This window comes from Mixophyes fleayi, chromosome 9 (assembly GCF_038048845.1).
Source record: "Mixophyes fleayi isolate aMixFle1 chromosome 9, aMixFle1.hap1, whole genome shotgun sequence".
Taxonomy (NCBI): Eukaryota; Metazoa; Chordata; class Amphibia; order Anura; family Limnodynastidae; genus Mixophyes; species Mixophyes fleayi.
In genome coordinates, this window is record NC_134410.1 from 51,321,225 (window position 1) to 51,343,508 (window position 22,284).

Sequence of the window (22,284 nt, forward strand, 5' to 3'; positions counted from 1 at the left end):
TTTTGAGTTACACATATCTTAAAATCTTTTCCAACCAAGGCTCAATCTGGGTGGAGTTTGTAAAGTTCTCTCCGTGTTTGTGTGGGTTTCTCTGGGTGAAAATCTCATCAATGGTTTGGTGCTTAATGTTAACACTGCGCATGTGCTACACAATGGCAGCACAGTTGTGTTGTACGACAATTTGAGGCATGTTACAACTGTAACACGAAAATAGTTATTTTCAGTCTCTGGCTAAATGGACCTATATTTATGTAATGAAACAGAAAACATGATTTACAAAATAAAATCCAGTCAATATCAACAAAATAAAAAAAATAATCACCAAAAATACACTGATGTGATTATAAATAAATATTGAAATAATAATGACAACATTTCTGAACATAACCAAAGAAAATTGCTCTGATGGACGAAAATCAAAGAATGATATCTGTATTAACAGGAACATGTAACGTGCTAGCGCACAGAAAATGTCAACCACAAGGGGTGATAAAGTGACTTGATTGGACAAGAAAAACACGTTAGCATAGGAGAAAACTCTACATGCATTCCCCATGTGACAGAAAAATGCCATGATGAGACATGGGTAGCAGCACAAATATTCAGCTTTTTGAGTGTTCTAGCACTCAATAAGCTGGATCCTATGTATGTCGGGGATGTGTCTCCGCTTGATGACATCACTGCTAGGACTGTCTGAACAATGGAACTGTATTCACCATGAAACTGTATTCTGCCTTTTCTGGCACTTGGCACCCACACAGCTCTAGCATCTGAGCATCTTTCTTCTGACTGTACATCACAGACATTCTGTCTATGTTTCAAGATCAGTAGTGCTTACAGTGGCATTTACATATACATCTTTTGCTTTTTTCAATATGTTTTATCACTGATATGAATACACTGTAGCGCTGGGATTTACGTGTGACCTGACCAAACAACTCCAGACATGTCCCACCACTGCAGGACTGCAGGAGCTGAAAAGATACTAGGAAAGAAAACTTTTTCTGTCATTTTTTGTATTCTTAGAAATCTATGTCTCAGTGGAATGGAATAGAACCACCCTAATTCCATAGACTGTAATGCACTTCTCCTCTCAGTTGCTGGGCCTTTGTACGTGACTCACAACGTTCTTTCCACGATGCGATTTTGACTCTGTCCCTGCTGTACAAACAGATGATACCTGACAGAAAAGCTAGGGATGTCATTTCCCTAAGGAGCCGTCAAAAGAATATTTCCTACAATCACTTACTAATTCTTGCTCAATTACAGTAGCAAGAATTATTGTACATGTTCTCTCCTCAGCCAACACGTGCATGCCAATGATGTGGCAACAAGCTAACAATCACAAAACGGCATTAGAGAGCTGCACACGTGACCAGTACTATACAACTCGGATGCTCAGATGTACAGTGAGCAGTGGACTATGGTAAGTTCTACAGTCAATAACAGGCTAAAAGCTAACCAGGCCGTGGAAAACACTTTTTATATCTGTCACTGATAGCAGGACAACAGTTTTCACTTGTCATCTTCACTGTATAACAGTGTTTTGCTATTATATTAATGTTTGTAGATACAGTATGTAAAAATCTAAACAATTCTTTCTTGTTTACAATGTGTTTTCATAATTGACAGAGATGATATCAATAATATTCCGTTTGAACAAGGACACAATGGCTGCTTCCTGTAAATGAATATTAATGGGGCAGCAGTGCTCATAAAGAAGCCTTTGTAGAATATTAAACTATTCTTTTTGAAAGCACTTTGGGGATGAGGTCAAGATATCACTGTGTAATCCGATTGCACCTTAATGAGCAATCGCTTCTGTTCTTTTATTAATCTAAATCCAATCTACCATCATCCTCTACCTACCTCCATCACCAGTTTGGTTGCCATGGATGCTTAGAAGCAGCAGGGCAGGCAGTACAGTGAGATCAAGTGATCACACTGCAGCTAATCATCACAAGGGGCCGCCTGATTGGCTCCCTGTACCTTATATTGCAGGATGCTCCATGGTGCTGTGCCGACTGTGTTGACTACTTTCTGGATCGCTGTCTGGCCTGACTCCTGTATCGGAGGTTGACTCCTCTCTGGAACACTGCTGGATCTGGGTTCTTCAGCCGGCCTGGGTTTGGCAAATGCCTTTGGGCATCACAGTGCATGTCCTTCTGACCTGTGTGAGTAACTTAGTGACGTCTGACATCACATTACAATCGGCCATACTACATGGAGACCTGCTCTGGTTATGACCAATTAGCACGGTCACACCATCGTGGTCTTTTTTATCCTAGAAAAGGTCATCTGAGGTCATACATCGAGAGCATCACATCAGTATATGTCCATCACAAATGAACTGATGTAATTATATCTTCTAACATGCCTTCACTTAGCTATAATGGTGGGGTCCTGTCTGGTTAGTATGTTATGTCATTTTTTAGGATGTGTTATTGAATAAACTTAAAAAGGTGCAGAACTGCTCTGATTTATTAATCATGTAGCTTGATGATGGAAAAGGGGCAAACGTTCCCGGAGGAAAGAAAGAAGTATATCACTCAACCTGAGTTAAGTTGGTGTTTTTTTGGTTTGGATGGGCAATAAAGCTAAAATCCAGCTTCATACAGATAAGTATTGACCAACAGACAATAAAAAAAAGCAAAATCCAGCTTTGTTCACATCTTAACCATCAGTGCCAGTGAGTGTAATTGTGTCTGTAGAACACCTTGGGCTCAGCTGAAATGATTAAAGTTAGACTGAAAATTGTTTGCATAAAGCATAGAGGGCATGTAGATCAATTAGACTCTTTAAAGTAACTTACATCCCAGGCCTATAACCAGATGAGAAAGGAGTACATAGGTAAAGAATTCCAACATGACATACTAAAATAACATTAAAGTGCATTATTATCAATGTTTAATGTTTTTACAAGTAGGGTATTATCCTGTAATATCTCTATATTTTATTGATTTGTAATCATTGGTGTAAAGGGCCCCTGTGTCCCTACAGCAGAATTAAATAATAAGCAGGTGTCAATTGATGCAATCTTGTGTTCTATTCACATACAGAAAGCAACTCAACAAGTCAGCTGTGGAGATAGCGTGGCATCCTATGCTGTCCTCACATGTAGCCACATATAGCACTGCTGTTCATGAGGACAGCAGATGCAGCCCGCATAGGGTTCAATGTATGTCTATGCCATACCGTGTGTGTCTATGCCACACCAATGTATGTCTATGTCTCAAATTGTGCTCTGAAACACGTCATCAGACACCGCTCATGTGGATAAGCACTGTTAAACACTAGTTTAACTGGCTGCAGACACTGGGAGCCATTTGCAAGGCCACCTTGGTCATATATTTGGTCCATCGTTTGAAAAGCCAAACAAGAGAATCGGAGGGGCACAGTTATCCCTATCACCTAATGAGTGCACACAAACTCCAATGCAGTATCTAGATATAGAGTATCTAGATAGAATTGAAAGGATTTGTCACATGACCCAGTCTACATTATATCAGATTTGGCAATAGCTTCAAGCCTAAGCATTTGGTGAAACTTAGCCAAATTGGTGTTAAAATGTCCAACATGACTGGAAAAATCGCTAAGTTTATGATCTACTTTACCACAGCTCATGTTATATCAACCCAGGTACCTGTTATTTGCAGAGCACTGAAAAGTGACCTATGATAAGCTCAAAAAGTTTCATATGTAAAGAGTATTTACACTTATATACAGTGATGCTCAAACATGCAAACCAATGATGTGATATTTGTGTGGTGATTGTCACACATTGTGCACCTCATGCAACCAGGGGCATTTTTTCAACCAAGACCAAGGGGTATATTTACTAAACTGCTGGTTTGTAAAAGTGGAGATGTTGCCCATAGCAACCAATCACAATTTAGTTATTTATTTAGTGCATTCTACAAAATGACAGCTAGATTATGATTGGTTGCTATAGGCAACATCTCCACTTTTTCAAACCTGTAGTTTAGTAAATATACCCCAGGTGTCTGTAAGCAGCTTTATCTTATTTGTAAGCAATGCATATTAAGTGACTAGTTATGTGCATAAAAAAAACATTTAGAGATAAATTGGTACATACTTATGTGGCAATTAAACGAATCACATACACTTTATGATTTCACTTCCACCACTTGTTTCAAATCAGACTGGGTATATTATAAGTAATTTTTACAGTAAGGAAAGGTCTAATGAAGGCAATGGGCTAATGTGATTTAATCACATACTGATCTGAGCTTTAGGTAGAGGACTATGGACCTCATGTACAGTTGGATGTAATTTCCATCTAGTGGTAGGTTGAGCCAGACGCATCTAAGCTGAGCGTAATCGTTATCAGTTCCTAACTTATACTAGGGATCAAGCACCTGCAAGTATCCTGACTCCTGACAGACACTAATGCACCTGAGTCCCAACTACATAAGTGGCATTTGCTCCAGTACACCCTTACAACCCCTCCATCCTCTGTTCTGCCTCTTCCATTGTAAGGGGCGGCTGTAAGCACAAGATGCGACTCAGTCTACATATGTCCGCAAATGTAACTAGTGCTTTGTGGTCATGTGCAGAAGTAAAAAAGCCAATTATATACGCTGAAAACGCAGTTTGCGTCCAAATCTATGTGTACATGATGCAACCGGTGAGAGGCACTGTTTAGCCTTGAGCTGTACTTACCATATGATTTCCAATAAAACCACCTATCTGTGTTCTAATGAGTGACTTCATTAGCATAATAGCAGTGTGCAATGCAAGTGTGGTATACAATCAATGTGTAAACTTTGTTCTATTATATCAGAATAAAAATGAAATCCAAATTTAAACATCTTCCATTGTTGCCAGTTAAAGTGCAATCCCATGTTCTGTACATAACATATATGCTAAACTCAGCTGCTTCAAGTGACCTACTTCTATGAAAATGTCATCAAATTAGCATACGTCACCCAATGTTCATTATATGAGATAATTGCTACTCACATGGAGAACTTGCACTTTATTAATAAAGAAAATGTCAAAGAGAACTGTGGGAAATTTCCTTCAATAGTCAAATTTATATGAAGGGTAAATTCCTCTGCAATTTGTGAGATAGCAGTTTTCTTGTCCTACTTTTGAAACTATGGTGACTTGGATAAATCACCCCCGTAGGGCTGTCTTGTACCATACAGTTTGATCATGCCTTTCCAAAATGTACATAATAACGAAGAGTTAACAGGGCAAGCTAATCTGAGATTGTTAAGTCACGTTTATGTCACATAAATAGAGCAATACAGTTGCCACATACAAATTGTGATACAGTCAGTCGAATGATTTTTGAATGAATTTTGGAAATAATGTTAGAATTAGCAGATGCCCATTATGTATGTTTTTCAATAAATACAGTAGGTTTGCATTCCTGATGCAACAGACATTTATCCTGTTGGGGAAAACCACATAAGTGGCAGACAGCTTCTGTACCCCCTCTAGACGACAAGTAAAATGAAACAGCCTTAACATAACTAAGGTTTGTGTGGGATAGAATATCTAAGTATATACCAATAAATATATCTTATGTGGTCCAGTGAGTCTTGCACCAGAGGATAACCAACTAATATTATATGGTTTATCCAATTTCATTACAAATGGTAGACAAGACAGAGCCGAACATGTTGACTCTGCAAAAGCAACAAGGCTGAGAGGACTAGCATCCAATAATCATTTATATTGCTTGGAATGTGTCAAATTTAGAAACATAGTTATAAAGTTATATTAAGCAAAGCTATATGCATACTTTTACTGACAGAGTTTAACTTGCAAAAATACAAACTTTGATTGCCAATGAGATATTGGCTCTGGAAAGGAAAACCAATGTAAGATTGTTTATACATATTAAGGAAGACTATGGCTAAAACAGAATTTCTACTTATTTAAATACATATACAGGTAGTAAAAGACCTGGGTAAATCAGGGACACCAAAGCATATAGGAAGCAAGGGCTTCCACACAGGTAATTAACCAAATAACATCCCAGCATAGTCAGTTTCATGTATAGAAATGTTGGATTGCCCAAGGTGCCTACAATTAATGGCTATCTTGGCTGCTAGCAGAGACCTCAGCGATCTTGAATGAGGGGTGATTGTTGGGTTGCGTTCGGCAGAAGATTGTTAGTGTTGCATGGGTGTCACATGTGATGTCACTATGGAACCCTGAGGGAAAAACACCATCAGCGAAAGGCAAGAGTGAGCGGAAGCACATCATTTATGTTCAAAATATCTGTGCAGACAGTTTCCTCAAAAACGGTCTGACAAAAGCTCCACAGAGCTGGACATCATTGTTTGGTTGCAGCAGATACCACCACTCTTCCCACCTGGCCATAAACACTTATGAGCACAGTAGTGCAAAGAGCACAGGGCAATGGACTGCTGAGCAGTAGAGGAGGTTATATGTTGGATGAATCATCCTTTCCCATGCTTTCAGCAATTGAACGGATGCATGTGTGGCGCCAACCTAAAGAACTCTACAGTCCTGAGTACTGGTTTCCAACAGTAAAGGGTGATTGCATAATGTGGTGTGGGGGTCATTTGCCTGGCATGGTTTGGGTGCAGCCATTCCCTGCTAATAGTTACTGAGGGACATCAAGTGATCATCCTCATCGCATCTTGCAGCAGTGTTCCTAATGGGAGGGGCGTCTTCCAGTAATTTCTTATGGAGGACTGGTTCTGCATCCTGCACAATCCAGACATTGGTTGACTCAAAGCCAGGGCACATACAGGCCGTACAGGTGGCATGCCATGGGCCAACGCTCTAACAAGTAACTTTATATTGGTGTTTGCTATTTTTGTCCACTACCTGTATAAATGCAAATATGGCCATACAGAACACTCAGTATTGTATGTCATATACTGTTCCCAGGCACTTTGGGAAGGTGATTTAATTGACATAGTAACTAATAATCACTGTATTGTTTACATTCCAATGGCAGCAGTCATTGGATTTTAAACAATATTTTGAATATGATGGGTTCTGCTAAAATGCAATTGCACATGAAAATCATCAGTATTGTGTTATGTTTTACCTCTCCTAGGGTATTTGGGAGAACAATATAATCTCTTACCAGAGGAGAATAAAGTACAGGATGTATAATCTTGTATAACTTGTACAATAATTCAGACTGCCTTACGTTTTATCAGAAGCCTTTGAAAATGGCCAATTATCTATGTCACTTAGTGCAATTTGCTTATGAAGTTACCTGGGTATACATAAAAACAGTCATGCATTCACAGTTCTGGGCTTATAAGGACTGGGGGACAAGAGCCACTGATTCACAGGTCACGGATAGACAGTCCTGTCGTTAAAGGATGTTTTCACGCGAACAATAAACTTGTAATTTAGATTATGTTAACTCAGTAATATGCTAGATGCACATTATAGCCAGATGATTGCAATTCAATTGGATTAGCAAGCATTTTGCCCCACATATTGAGGGCAATGAGCAAGCATTTTGCCCCACCAGTTGAGGGCAATGAGCAAGCATTTTGCCCCACCTGTGGAGGGCAATGAGCAAGCATTTTGTCCCACCTGTGGAGGGCAATGAGCAAGCATTTTGCCCCACCTGTGGAGGGCAATGAGCAAGCATTTTACCCCACCTGTTGAGGGCAATGAGCAAGCATTTTACCCCACCTGTGGAGGGCAAAACTGGACAGATCTGATCAGATTCCAATTTGGTTGGACTGAAATGGAAGTTGCTGCACAGGTCTCTTACCATTCAGGGGTTGGCAGATTACCTCCTACATACATGTTGAAGGGAGTCATCTGCCAAACTGTTGGATCAAAACCAATCTGATTGAATTTTGAATGTTTGGGATGATTAACATTTAACAAATCAGATGTACATATCACTTATCTAGCGTGCCACTTTTCTCTCTCTTTTGCAATAATTACTTTTAAAACACAACATTGTTGCTAGCAAAAAACTCTAAGACAGTAAAAATGACCCACATAGTACGAGTAATTCGTACACAATAAATAAGAACTGTAGTTGGATTTTGTGGTAACATTAAAACTTCACAGATAAGGTGGAAAGGGAACATACAAAAATGAGACATTGTGTAGTGAGGTTTATTCACATGGCAGGTTTTACCGGAGAAAAGTAATGACCTGTCTTAGGCCATTTGGAACTGTTCTACTTCTTTGCATCTTTACAGCATGTTACGACTGCTCCAGGATGCTTCCCTGTGGCATTTAGAGGCCTAACCTGCTGAGCAGCACAGCCTTTCAGCTGTCTGCAGTACCATAGAGGTAAGAGTCTCCTCCTCCTGCAAGTTACTTCCATAAGACTATATCAGAAGGATAGATAAGAATCCCAACACCAGCTGTGCACAGCAATATTTTGGGGCAATCCTTAGCATAAACAGCTGGTTTCCCTAGTGCTAGGTACTACAGACTGACACTCATAGTATAAGATGCTGAATGATATCTTACTATACTGATCCCAGACAGTGGGTTGTTTTCACATGCTATCAATGTATGCATCTCTATGCATTCAAAAAGAACAAATACATACCCTTGTTTGAAGTGGGAACCCATTAGAGATCATGCTTAGTCTAGCACAGTAATTTATTAATGATCATAAGCTGATAGTGTAAATTATAGGAAGTGCTTGTACTTAGAGGCAAATTGCAATAGGGGCACTTTACACTTCAAGGGTTTAATCAACTGTCTCAGACAAAAAAAAATAGATACAGGTAGGGGAACTGTATCAGACATCTTTCCCATTTGCCTGGGGAAGACTGATCTTCCCTTTGTCCTGTGGATCACAAGTCAAAATATGCAAAGAGAAAGTCAGAGGAGCAGGAACACAGACACACACTGAGCACCATGCCGGGGGTCACTGATTCCTACTCACATCTGAGGGCAGGGATTTTAAGGGTGCATTTAAACTAAAGCAGACGTACCCAATATAACGACTAGATGAAAAAAACAGTATTGGTCATTGTCGTGAAACATGTTCAGGGGAAAGCAATGTACATGCAGAGATCTACAAGTCAATTGCAGTGTACAATTATTTTCTGTGAATGGATAGTCGGGTGAGAAATGTCAGCATGCGGTCCTAAATATACACAAAACACCCCCCCCCGGTCTATAGTAACAATGTTTAAAATAAAGATATAAAACGTGCCAATTGTGACATTTTCTTTCAAAATGACAAAAATAACTTTTGCTCCTTCTTGTCGTGGTGAGGTCACAATCCACTATTTTTAAACAGTTTAACTTAGAATCACAGAGGGTTTCAGTTACAAGGTTTATAAATAAAAGACAGTGGCTGCTCAGTACACAGCTTTCACATGCATGAGTACATGCAATTTTAAGAAGAGGTTAGGAAAAAAATTGTACTTACCGCAGACTCTGCATTCTGTACCCAGTGCACCAGCAGCACAGCTAGAACAGCGAGACTAGGCAAACTCTGCAAATGCCCCAACCTCATTCTTCAAGCACCCCTGAAATGTATTAACACCGACTCCAGCTACTAGGCAAAGACTGAGGATCTGACATATTATGTTGAATGCCAAGGGAGAGGAGAAGATGCGGCAACACACACAGAAAGGGGCCACCCCAAGCCTAGGCTATCACTCTTGCCTTCTGCAAAGAACTGCAAACTTTTCCGTACTGAAGTTAGGAGACGGACTACTTTCTCAAAAGGAATCCTTCCGCCTTAACTTCTCCCTAGGCTAAAGAAAATCTGCTCACTGATAGCTGTGGCCTCTCTAGTGTCTTTTCGCAAAATTAATGGATAAACTCCTTAGATTTTTTTTTTCTGGTGATAGTTACCCCCCTCCTCCAGCAACACCCCACCCCCCTACATCCACTCCCGCCCCCTGTCTAATAAAGGGACTGCATGCCATTTGAAGAGTGGAACTTATTTGTCTGCGGATGAACCCTGCTTATTATACCCTGTAATTGAAAACTAATATTTGTTCTTTACTTAGCAATTAAGACCATTCTGTTAAATAAATATTTTAGGAAAAACATGTCAATAGCTGTCAATGTTGTAATATATTTTATATATGGAATTTGTGGGTTTATTTTACGCTAGTCATACTGATTTTACTATTGTACATGATGGATCTTTACTATAAGTTTTCTTTAAGAGATATTAAAGTGTGGACACATACAAAACCACTATATAATAAAGTGGTTTTGATTTAGTGCTTATTACATAACAGAGTAAGTGACACTGTCCAAGTACTAGATTATTAACCCATATCCTTGTTGAAATTAGAACAACGAATTTTGTAAAACAAAATAAAAATCTAATAGGATAAAATTGTGCAAACCCTCCATCATTCGCCTTAGCAAGGTGATACTTACATTCAATAGGCTATGTGCACTCTTCTCTCGTTGTTGTAACAGGTATGATTTTTGTAAAATCATTTATCAAAATGAATAATAAGATAATAGAAACAATTCAAACACTGATAAATAGACATTTATTTATGTTTAAACACCAGTTTCCAAATGTAGATTGTATTTTTGTAGAATGTAGTGGTTCTGAGTGATTTCCTTAGCTTTCTCCAACTCTTTGTACCCTATCTATGATGAGAATAGATACAGTGCTGGTAGAGCTGTGATTGACAACCTCCCCGGCCCCGCCCCTTTCCTCCATGCCTAATCTCAGCAGCCTGTACAGTGCATGGAACCGATCCGTTCTCCAAGCTGAGGCAAGTAAGTCTATGCAGGTACTTGCAGCACTCAAACTTCAGACAGTAAGAGCTCCTCGGACTCAAATCCCCAAACTATGCACTAAATCTCCCTATCCTGCTGGAGGTTGGACCGTTGTATTTTAACGATCTGTGCCCTTTCTGTCTTTGTTGTAGTTTCCTCTGGGACACCCCCACTAGACTTTCTTTCCGGAGCTCCGCGAAGAAGCTTTCAATGAGCCCCCAGCACAGACCACTGTAACTTCAGAGGAAAGCAGGGGGGGCTGAATGCCCTTTACTCATTAGAGGGAAATGATCACTCGGTAAGTACAATTATCATATTCTTCTATACCCTGTTTGGTATTTTGGGTGCATTGACTTTAATAAGAGGGGTTGCAGGGTGGGTCAGCATATTCCCTCTCTAAGGTGTAATACTATAATGTGTTTGGCTTGCAGAATTTGCCTGGTTCTTGCTGCCTGTTGTGCTGCGGACTTGGTGCAAGCGGTAAGTGTATTGACAATATATCTCTGTAATATTTACTACTCCCTCGGGGATATGCACGATCATTATTCTGAAACATGTTTTTGTTTGACTTTATATTTATTAAGTGTAACATTTTAGCTGCCAGTGGAGGCAAACCTGTCAAACTGTTCTTCAGTACACCCTCCCTCTTTTACAACAATTCTATGTAGAATGGGTATGATGTGTCCTGGGTTTGTAAGTTTCCAGTGTTTGTGGATATAAAAAAAACAATCTAGGTTAATAGTTGCACACACAGAACGGCACATTGTGAACATTATTTGAAATTGTATACAGTATAATTGCACTGATTTGAAAACTAGTTTACCTGCAAACATTTTCCATCATCCGTTTGACTTTTTAAATGAATTTAAAAATTATTTAATTTTATACTTGGTCCATGATTGTGCAAAATAATGATCCAAGTAGAACTTTATACCGCTTTGGTCAGTAAGTGGTTAACAATATTGCACTCACTGTATCTGACAGTTGTGTGTTTATATGTAATAGGTTAATTAGATATATGGTAGTCAGCATGTAATCTTGAAACTACAACTCCTATTATGCCAGCTTTTAGAATGGTACCATAACAAGAGTTGAAATGTTACAAGTGATCTATGCAATATAAAATTGTATGTAGTTGATAATAGGATATATTCATCTGCACTTCTTTAACTTTTGCCTACTCTAAGATACTGGTTTCAGTCTTATACTATATCACCGTTAACCACTATTCATAAACTGCCAATAATTTACAAAGCTTTTTATCATTAGTAATATAGGTAATTATATTACATAGAAGCATAGTCCAATATGTGAATCTGCCCTTGAGAGTTTACATTCTAAAATAAGACAAGAGAAAACATGTCTGCATTAAGCAATTGATCTATTGACAGCTATTTTGGAGTCAAAATTTCTTGCCTTGTAATCTTGGGTTAGGGCTGTAAATGGTTGTGGGGCAAACTCATTCAGATATTACCTCACATAACTGGTTCATCTTAATATATTATCCAGAATGTATTATTATTCAGACTGAGATGTATAGAGCAGACTGTGAAGCTTATGTTTCCCTTGTGACTCCACCCACTGTAACTACCTGTGAGAAAGATATCTTCTATAGTTCTGATTCACCTCAACACTGCAGTTTCTTCTGAGGATTGGGTTATTCATGTTTTTATAAAAGAAGAGGTTTGTAGTCTTTGGGGTATATTTACAAAACTGCTGGTTTGAAAAAGTGGAGATGTTGACTATAGCAACCAATCAGATTCTAGTTGTCATTTTGTAGAATGCAGTAAAATAAATGAAAGCTAGAATCTTATTGGTTGCTATAGGCAACATCTCCACTTTTTCAAACCCACAGTTTAGTAAAAATATTCTCCTTTATTTCTGAGTGTATCTATGGGAATATCCCACTTTCACTTTAATCTTGCTTCAGTATTAATAAAAGCAATCCTTGGATAAATGCTGAGGAAATGTTTACAGCAACCTTATGGTTAGAAGTTTATAGTATACCGAAACGTGAGCAAATATGTTTTTGAATTTAAACTATACTTAAAATGTAACCAAAATTACTTTGTTCAAGTGGCCAATTTATTTCTGCAATCATTCTTATTGGATGCTGAGACTGGACCATACGCAGGGTTGTCACTGCCCATTTTTTTGTGAGCAATCAGGGGGTCATGTAGAGATGGAGCGGTGATAGTTCATTTAACGATACTGACTGACCCGACACAGACTTAGACGACATGAGGATTCCAAAGAAATAAAAACTACTTACTATGATCCAGATGACTTCATGTGACGACCCGATCTGTTGCCGACTGTAGGAAATGACATCATATGAAAATGCCACTCCTTTTAAAGCGGTGACGGACGGACATGTAATGTAAGCATTATTTTAGGGGTTAGGGGTATTAGGGTTAGGAGTTAGGGTTAGGGTTAACCTTACCTTTATAAGCCGGTCGGCTTGTAAAGGTAAGGTTAACCCTAACTCTAACTCCTAACCCTAATTACCCTAACCCTAACCCCAAAACAGTGTTGGCTAACCTGTGACACTCCAGGTGTTTGTGAAACTACAACTCCCAGCATACCCTTCCAGCAATAAGCTGCAATATATTGGCAAAGCATGCTGGGACTTGTAGTTTCACAACACCTGAAGTGTCACAGGTTAGCCAACACTGCCCTAAAATAATACTTACTTTACATGAAAGACAGCCGGATCCGTCCATTGCCGCTTTAAGAGGAGTTGCGTTTTCACATGACATCATTTTCCACAGTCGGCAACAGATCGGGTCGTCACATGACGTCATCTGGACCATGGTAAGTATTTTTTTTTCCAGGTCGGGGTAGTACTTCTTTGGAATCCTCATGTCGTCTTAGTCCGTGTCGGGGTATTAGTATCGTTAATAGGTACTGCACCCGATGGAGGCAAGTTGCATTTTTAGTATATAAAATACGTTTTGATTGCTTCTAAGCATGAGTGTAAAGCACTGATTTTGGAACTAGTGCTTTTTGAGCTTGCACAGAACTGAAAAAGCATATTATGCGCCAAAATTGCAAATTGCTTCCAACTCTATATGACCCCATCATTGTGTATCTTAAATTCTTACATCCCTTTGTCCAACATGCTTTATTATTGTTACTGGGAAAAATATGCTGTTAATATAAACTAAGATGCACAATTCAGGAAAATTGTAAGGAAAATGTAAATAAAATAAATTTAAAACTATTTCTGTGCTGCCCAGTGAACTGTGTCACTTTAGACATGTGTCTAGTCAGTCTGTTTGGTAAATACAGTCTTTTGCCAGTACATTGAATCGTTAATTTATGTTTGTTAAATTATTACAGCCACAGGCTAAAGGTTTACATTTCTGCTTTATATGGATAAACCAGGCTTAGGAAAACTGTGTATCTACAGGTTTTGTAGAACTACAAGTCCCAGAATCACCACCCTGCTACATGCTAGCAGAGTATGCTGGTACTTGTAGTTCCACCAGAGAATGACAATGTGTGCTTGGACTTATAGTTCCATAATGTCCATAAATAAAACAGACTCAAACATACCCAGACAATCCTTGTAAATAGTGCTGCAACTAGACAGTCAATGCAAAAAAATATTGCCCTTTTGCAGTAGGGTTCACCACTTACATTTTAAAGCAATCTATTTACCTTTATGAAGGTGTTCCATAGGTGCATATCACGCTAGTGGTTATACAGCTTCAGTAATGTTTATGCAGGGCTGCCTGTAAGAATTATGGGGCCCATTACAATTTTGACCCTGGGCCCACCTCTCTTTAAAACATGAGTTTGAAAAGTGTTATATCACAATGCCTAATTAATAAAATTACATTTAAAACGATAACTTTATAATGTACCGATGTGGGTAATACAAACAAATGGAACAAAATGTAACATTTTAATCAGAAAAACAAATGTAATAATAGTGCAGGAATTCAAATCCCAGCGATCAGCCACCAGACATCACAACGATGTCCAACTGCACTAATTTCTAGGTACTACGGTACCCGCACATCTCTGGACACCTGTCTGGGGTGCAAGAAAAAACCTGTGATGTTACATCACCGCGGTGAGTATTTCGGAGGCACTCTAGAGCACATTGTGAGGAATTGAATTCCCCCAAAGAAAAACAGTGCACCTGAAGCATGATGAAGGACCAGATGCAGCAGAGGATGCAGAGACAAGCATCCTGAATCTTCGGTTCTTAGAGGAGACAAGTTCTTCTATCACCTCTGAGCAATTGATCTGAGGAGCTAATTCATGTGCTATTGATAATATAGCTAAGTCATACCTCCAAAGACTCTGCTTTTTGTAATCAGGACAGGGTAGTGGCTATCTTGCAGCATGAGCATGGTACCGTGGGGAGGTGTGGTGGCATCACTATGGACAGACACAGACACACCCTTCTCAGGCGTGCCAAACAACTCTCTTCTTAAATGCTAAATGGGGCACCCACTCACTAATGAGAATGACATACCTCCAAACATTCCTAGCAGTCATAACAGTGGGAGAGTCCCCCAGAATCTACACTGTCCTGCTTAGGTAGGCAGAGTTGGTAGGTATGCCAAGTTATTACATTCTCCTTGTCCTAATGGGGACCTTAGGGTGTTTTTCATTTGAATTTTCTAAACCCCCATTCTCTGGTAGCAACGCTGCCTGGCAGAGTGCAATATAATCTAAATGGATCTCATTCAAATGAGCTAATGGGAGACTTTTATCTCTGTTTTTAGTCTTCTTACAATTCAGAAAAGTTGCCTTAAATATTGATGACTGTAATGTAATATTCAGTGATGTAAGTTCCTCCTATAAAGGTCACAGGCCCCCTGAAATCACAGCCCCCCAACATGTGTCCCCCATGTCCCATCTATTGTAATTTTTATAGCAGTTTTATTCTTTTTGAAAATATTTATTCTTTTCCTTTGTTTTATGTCTTACAGCTTAAAGTGAGCCCTTAAAATGCTTTGTGCGACACGGTGTGCTCAATATAATGTATCTTAGTTGGAGAGCATTTTTATTGAGCACAACATTCAGCATTTTAAAAACTGCTTGACCTATCAACACGGTCAAGTGACTTTATTTTACTCCTAGACCTTATTAATTGCAGGCTTTCATAGGTTTACCAAATGTGACAATATACAAAACTAATTTAAAGGGACACTGTTATGAAAATCTTATTATATACATGTATGTTTTATTGCCACCTTTAGAAAAGTACAATTGGCAGCTATTTCACGTGGATATCATTGCAAAAAAAAAATCTTAATATTTACTGTTTAAGAGCTCATTCACATGGACAGATCAAGTGTTTGCTCATTGTGGGTTTGGCATGAGAAAACACTTTAAAGCAGCCGGAGAAATGCTGTTGTCATAAGTATCATTGAAGCCAATGACAACCTCCACAGTTACACCATAATACTGCTAAAACCCAAATGCAGTCATAATGATGCTCACATGCGTCAATGTTCCCTATGAATCTGCATTTCTCTGGCTATTTACCCACAGTTTGCCCACACTTCAGTGTATGCCCACTGTCATACTTGGACCTTACTTTACCTTACACCCTTCAATCAAGTTGTCATAAATTTTAATTGTGTTGACCCGAGAAAACAAAAATTATAACTTTTCCATCGATCAAATATTATTACTTCCTTAAAGCAGCAATCCCATGACAACAATTGTGTGTTGTTTTTAACTTAAATCACTGTGGCAAGGCAAGCTATATGAGGAATGTCGATATTTGCCAGTTTCCCTTGATTTGTTTCTTTAGGCTGCTATTAATGATTTATAAATTTGCGCCATGTCATGGACAGCCATGGCAACCACAGTCACGTGACACACAATGGAGTCAGTAGAGAAGCTTTGGAATACTCATATGAGCTCTGCACTGTGTAATGTAAAATCCTGCTCCTATCTTCTATGCTTTCACATGACATGTTGAGAACTGTGAGCCTGTGTCTGTGTAACTGTCAGCCATAGTTTGCAGAGAGATTTTGAAAAGGAGATAATGATTTGTAGAAGGCCACCTAAGAAAAATGACAAGCAGATGTATGCCTAAAAGGTACTTAACTTGGTATGTGCTGCTTTAAATAAGTAATGGTAGTAGGACGGAATCGGAACAACATCTCATGTGCTACAATTACATTTTACATTGTCTGTATCAAGAACAGGTGTGCCAGTGGTATATATATATATATATATATATATATATATATATATTACTGCAACAGAAAAAGAAGCAGGGCGCCTTTCAGTGATATATCAAATATACAACGTGGAGTAGAGCAATAACATGCGTACCGTGAGGTAAACAATGATGGGTCTTTTAGGAGATAGTGGAGTAGTCTTTGCTGTACTTGTAGTCCTCCAGATCTCCACCGATCAGTACAAAAATGCAGAAAAAGCAAACATAGTATAACTCTGTAGTATTTTTAGTGAGGGCAATATCACCAAAATCCTATGGGGTGTGTGGGATTGGTATCCCAAGATTATCAATTAGATGACACCCATATAAGTGCAACAGAAAAAACGTCTAAATCTGCGTACCAGATGTCATGGAGTATCCCACTTCTGGAGAATATGAAAACATGTGCAACACCAATGACTTCACAGTCACAACCTCATCCAGATGGCGAAAATGCCTTTCTCGGCCTGGTAGTCCCGGGGCATGGCTGCTGGTACCGGCTCCGCTGTGCGCTGGCTGACTACTTACCAATCCGGCGGCGCCTGGGACCCAGCATCCTCCTCCTTCCACGTTTCTCACTGAATGCCGGGCGTGACGTCACGCCCAGCATTCAGTGAGAAACGAGGAAGGAGGAGGATGCTGGGTCCCGGGCGCCGCCGGATTGGTAAGTAGTTGTTTTTCTTTTTCCACACCCCTGTGACAGCGCCGCGGCACCCCTGGGAGCCGCGGCGCACAGTTTGGGAACCTAGGAAATAGGTGATGTGGGCAGGCTCTGCCATTTGTTTATATTTTGATATTATCCTTTGTGGCCATTTTTAAAGTACGCAGGTATATATATTCCTGTTCAGGTGGCCTTAATGAGTAGTGACATTAGAGGATGGTGGTACTATAGAACAAAAAATGTGTATATTAGAGATATTATGGATGTGTGGGATAAACATCTAGAAAATAAGCACAATACCAATATCAATAAAATGTGTATATATAGAGATTATATAGCATGACCCATATAAACAACAATTGTGTAATGTAATATATATGTACACAAATACAAATATATAATATATAAATTTAAATAAATAAATATATATATATATATATATATATATATATATACCACTGGCACACCTGTTCTTGACTATATTTTAGCCAGCACAGAAAAAGTTGCTGACCCCTGTACTAGGGAAATCGGGTCGGCAAAAAAATGCTGCCGCCCCCCTAGGTTTACCCAGCCCAGTTCTAAAAAGCACTAGGGATCTTTTCCCCTGGGGTGGTGTGTGTGGGGTAATATTAAACTTTTAAATGTTGAAATCCATTTTGTCCCTGGTGCACTTCAGGTCCCAGCATGTCTAAGCTGCCGTTAAGTGGCCCGCTGGGAGCTGTAGTGCACCAAGGAAAAATGCAAATAATAAGCAGTAAATATAAATGTTAAAAACACCCCTATACAACCCTCATTCCACCTCTTTATTGTTCAACTAGATTCAGGATCTTTACTTGTAAAAAATCCAGGTATCCTTAGCTTGGCAAAATGAAAAATCCTCATATGCGATGCAATACTAGCTGGATTCACTAGGGATTTCCCACAGCTTGTGTTCAGGGCTTGAGTTAATGTGTGTGTGTGTGTGTGTGTGTGTGTATGTATATATATATATATATAGATATAGATATATATGTATATACATATATATATATATATATATATATATATATATATATACATAGATATAGCTATAAATCTATCTATCTATCTATCTATCTATCTATCTATCTATCTATCTATAAAATGAACAGCCACTAAGAGCTCATTTTCGATGGGCGCTCTTAGCAGCTAGTATTGCATCACATATTTGTTTTTTTTATTTTGCCGAGCTAAGAGGATACCTGGATTTATTAAAGATGAAGAGCAGTAAAGAGGGTGAATGGGTCTAGTGTCTGGGGTGTATTTATTTCAAAATAAATTATTTTTACACTTGTGTCTGTGTTTTATTTACATTTTTTCCTTGGTGCACTACAGATCCCAGTGGGCTCTGGGTACCAGGGCATGCTTGAACTTGTGGTTCCCAAAGTGTCAGCATGCCCTGGCAGCCTCAGGTATGCAGGTGCTGGTAGTACTGCAAGCGCGCAGCATGCTCAAACACTTAATGGCAGCCAGGGCATGCTGGGACCTATGGTGAACCATGACAAATTGGATTTTAACATTTAATAATAGTTATATGACCCCACACCCACCACCCCAGGGGTGTGGGAAGAGCCCTAGTGCTTTTCAGCATAGGGCTGGTAAAAAATAGGGGCAGGGGGGTCACATTTTTTTGCAGGCCCAATCTTCCTGGGGAAACCAGTTACCTGCTATTGTGCCAACAGCCCAGGCTAGCAAACCCTAGTGGTGGTAATAGAATTTTTTTTTTGGGGGGGAACGTGATTTTTGGCTCCTTAATTTTGCTAGTAGCAGCATAGGCTGGCAGCACTAGGGTTAGTAAAGCTGTTTGGGGGGGGGGGACATCATTTTTAAAAATTAATGGAATTATTTATTTTCTTCTTTTTTAATTCATCAAGCAAGAAATAGCAAGTATTCAAATCATGAGGAAAGGGTGTGTGAAATAAAACTTTAGTTATTGGTGTGTAATCTGTAAACTGGCCCAGGCAGTAGGGATGACCTGTTCTTCGGTTCCCAAGAGCTAGGAGCTGGCTCCAATACCAGGAACTAGAGTGGAGATGATCAGTTTTGGAATTGGAGCAGAAATGTAAACAGAGGGGAGCAGAGCTCTGGCGATTCTGTTGCTGTCCCTCTTTTTAATAGGTTAAAATTTTGAAATTAAATATAAAATAGAAGACTAATATTTTTAAATTTTTAACAATGCTTAGACAATTTCATCAAAAATATTGTATTTACTTAAAACGTACACTAAACAGAAACAGATTAATTTAGGAATAGCTCCGGAGTGTGTGAAAAGTAGCTGGAGCAGCAGCTTTGACCTGGAGCAGAAGTTCCTGGCATAGCCTTCAGCTGAGGGTTTAATTTTGGCTCTCGGTAGTGCAGCAAGTTCAGAGCTAGAGCTGGCAAACCAGGAGCATTGTGAGCACAGGGTACCCCAAGTTAAATGCTGTGGTAGTCACCAAGGAATCAGAGGGAACTTGATAAAAATAGACCGTTAATACACATAAGTGCTGGCAGTATCCAGAGAAGTGAGTTGTAGTCTAGTATGTGTATGATTGTATCACTGCTATTGTACATTCTTTTATGCAGCTTTCACCATCATTTCTTACTTTACTTTCTGAGCAATAATAAATGTTCTCAATATAAACATCATTGTAAATCATGAAGTTGCCTGACCTGTATAAAAGATATAATCTGTCTAATGTTCTTATAAGTTACAGTCGAAGGCACATTATTCCATATTTCAGGCTTAGGCAAACTACGGTCCTGCAACTATTACTATCATCAACATGGCTTGCTAGCCAAAGGTAGGGAATGTTAGTCCCACAACAGCTACAGGCTGTATAGCTATGCCTTATACCATCAGCATCTCTAAAAATATGACCAACAAAATAATTTGCCATAGCTAAATTTAAGTAAGAAAGTGTAATAATGTTTTTGTTTGTTGCAAATAAAAACCTCTGTAGTTAGAGAGCAATCCAGCAACTAAATCTTGTTTCATATGCTCCCACATAAAGGTAAACAATACACTGCCTCTGGGCAAATGTATTTTGTTTTTATTAAGAATGTTAAGAAGTAAGTACATCTAAGTATAGGGTGAATTATATTATTATTAGCTTGTTGAAACAATTCTGGTAGTTCATCCTTGGCATTGAAAGTACAGTATATAAAATATAATAAAACATAATGCTGGCTTATTGGAAAAAGCAAGTATGACCTCAAAAAATATTTATATATAATGTTTTCTAGGATTGTTCTCACACATGTACTGGAAAAATGGGTAAAAAAAACATGAAAATCAAGACTGCTTTTGGCTCATTTAAGTAATGCTTTTTTAATGCATTGCACTATTAACAATACAAAATTGTTGCCTACTCTCCCGGAATGTCTGGAAGACTCACAAATTTTTGGAGTTCTCTCAGACTCCCAGGAGAGCAGGGCAACCTCCCACATTCTGTCCTCTTCGTTGGTGAAGTGGGTGGGGTGGAGATAAATGTGTAATACTTGCCATGCCCCCTGCTGTGATAGGTCGAAATTGGTCAATTTTAGCAGGGGGTGGTGCCTACCGCCATGATTTGTGTGGTCACGCCCCCAGCACATCTGACATGGCTTTACCTACATTCAAGTGCTAGTGTAAGGAGAAAGTTAGTAACATTTATTGTGCAGGTGGTAGTAAAGCCTTACTTTTTTGCTTTTGAATACCGATAGTCATTGGAAGAAGGAAAAACCTAAACTAAAATGTTTGTTTAATTTTGAACAAAAAAATGGGTTATTGGCGCTTGAGTAAATTGAGTTAAAAAGTTTTAAGCTAATAGTATGAAAATGGTGTACAGTCATGGCCAAAAGTTTTGAGAATGAAACAAATATGATTTTTCACAAAGTCTGCTGCCTCAGTTCTTATGATGGCACTTTGTATATACTCCAGATTGATATGAAGAGTGACCAGATGAATTGCAATTAATTTCAAAGTCCCTCTTTGCCATGACAATGAACTTTATCCCCAAAACATTTCCACTGCATTTCAGCCCTGCCAGAAAAGGACCAGCTGACATCAGGTCAGTGATTCTCTCGTTAACACAGGTTAGAATGTTGATGAGGACAAGGCTGGAGATCACTCTGTTATGCTGATTGAGTTAGAATAACAGACCAGAAGCTTTAAAACGAGGGTGGTGGTTGAAATAATTGTTCTTCCTCTGTTAACCATGGTTGTCTGCAAGGAAACATGTGCAGTCATCATTGCTTTGCACAAATAGGGCTTCACAGGAAAGGATATTGCTGCTAGTAATATTGCACCTAAATCAACCATCTATCGGATCATCAAGAACTTCAAGGAGAGAGGTACAATAGTTGTGAAGAAGGGTTCAGGGCGCCCAACAACGTCCAGCAAGTGCCAGGACTGTCTTTTAAAGTTGATTCAGCTGCAGGATTGGGGCACCGCCAGTGCAGAGCTTGCTCAGGAATGGCAGCAGGCAGGTGTCAGTGCATCTGCGTGCACAGTGAGGCGAAGACTTTTGGAGGATGGCCTGGTGTCAAGAAGGCCAGCAAAGAAGCCACTTTTCTTCAGGAAAAAAATCAGGGACAGACTGATATTCTGCAAAAGGTACAGGGATTGGACTGCTGAGGACAAGGGTAAAGTCATTTTCCCTGATGAATCCCCTTTCAAATTGTTTGGGGTACCTGGAAAAATGCTTGTTTGGAGAAGGAAAGGTGAGCGCTACTATCAGTCCTGTGT

At 39.2% G+C, this 22,284-nt stretch overlaps 2 protein-coding genes across 5 annotated transcripts in view; one reads left to right on the forward strand and one right to left on the reverse strand.

Moving 5' to 3' along the window:
• COL4A5 (collagen type IV alpha 5 chain) overlaps nucleotides 1–9,757 on the reverse strand; it is a 144,317-nt gene extending 134,560 nt beyond the window's left edge. Inside the window, exon 1 of the mRNA XM_075184344.1 lies at nucleotides 9,380–9,757. Within this exon, the coding sequence (XP_075040445.1) occupies nucleotides 9,380–9,466 (87 nt within the window). The 5' untranslated portion in view covers nucleotides 9,467–9,757. The remainder of the gene's footprint in view (nucleotides 1–9,379) is intronic.
• Nucleotides 9,758–10,627: 870 nt separating this feature from the next.
• COL4A6 (collagen type IV alpha 6 chain) overlaps nucleotides 10,628–22,284 on the forward strand; it is a 222,775-nt gene continuing 211,118 nt past the window's right edge. For 2 of the 4 annotated variants that reach the window (XM_075184345.1, XM_075184348.1), the window contains exons 1-3: nucleotides 10,628–10,704; nucleotides 10,857–11,002; nucleotides 11,136–11,184. In XM_075184345.1, coding sequence (XP_075040446.1) covers nucleotides 10,992–11,002; nucleotides 11,136–11,184 — 60 coding nt within the window. In that variant the 5' untranslated portion in view covers nucleotides 10,628–10,704; nucleotides 10,857–10,991. Of the gene's footprint in view, nucleotides 10,719–10,856; nucleotides 11,003–11,135; nucleotides 11,185–22,284 lie in introns of all 4 variants that reach the window. The other 2 variants (XM_075184346.1, XM_075184347.1) reach the window with 2 other exon arrangements.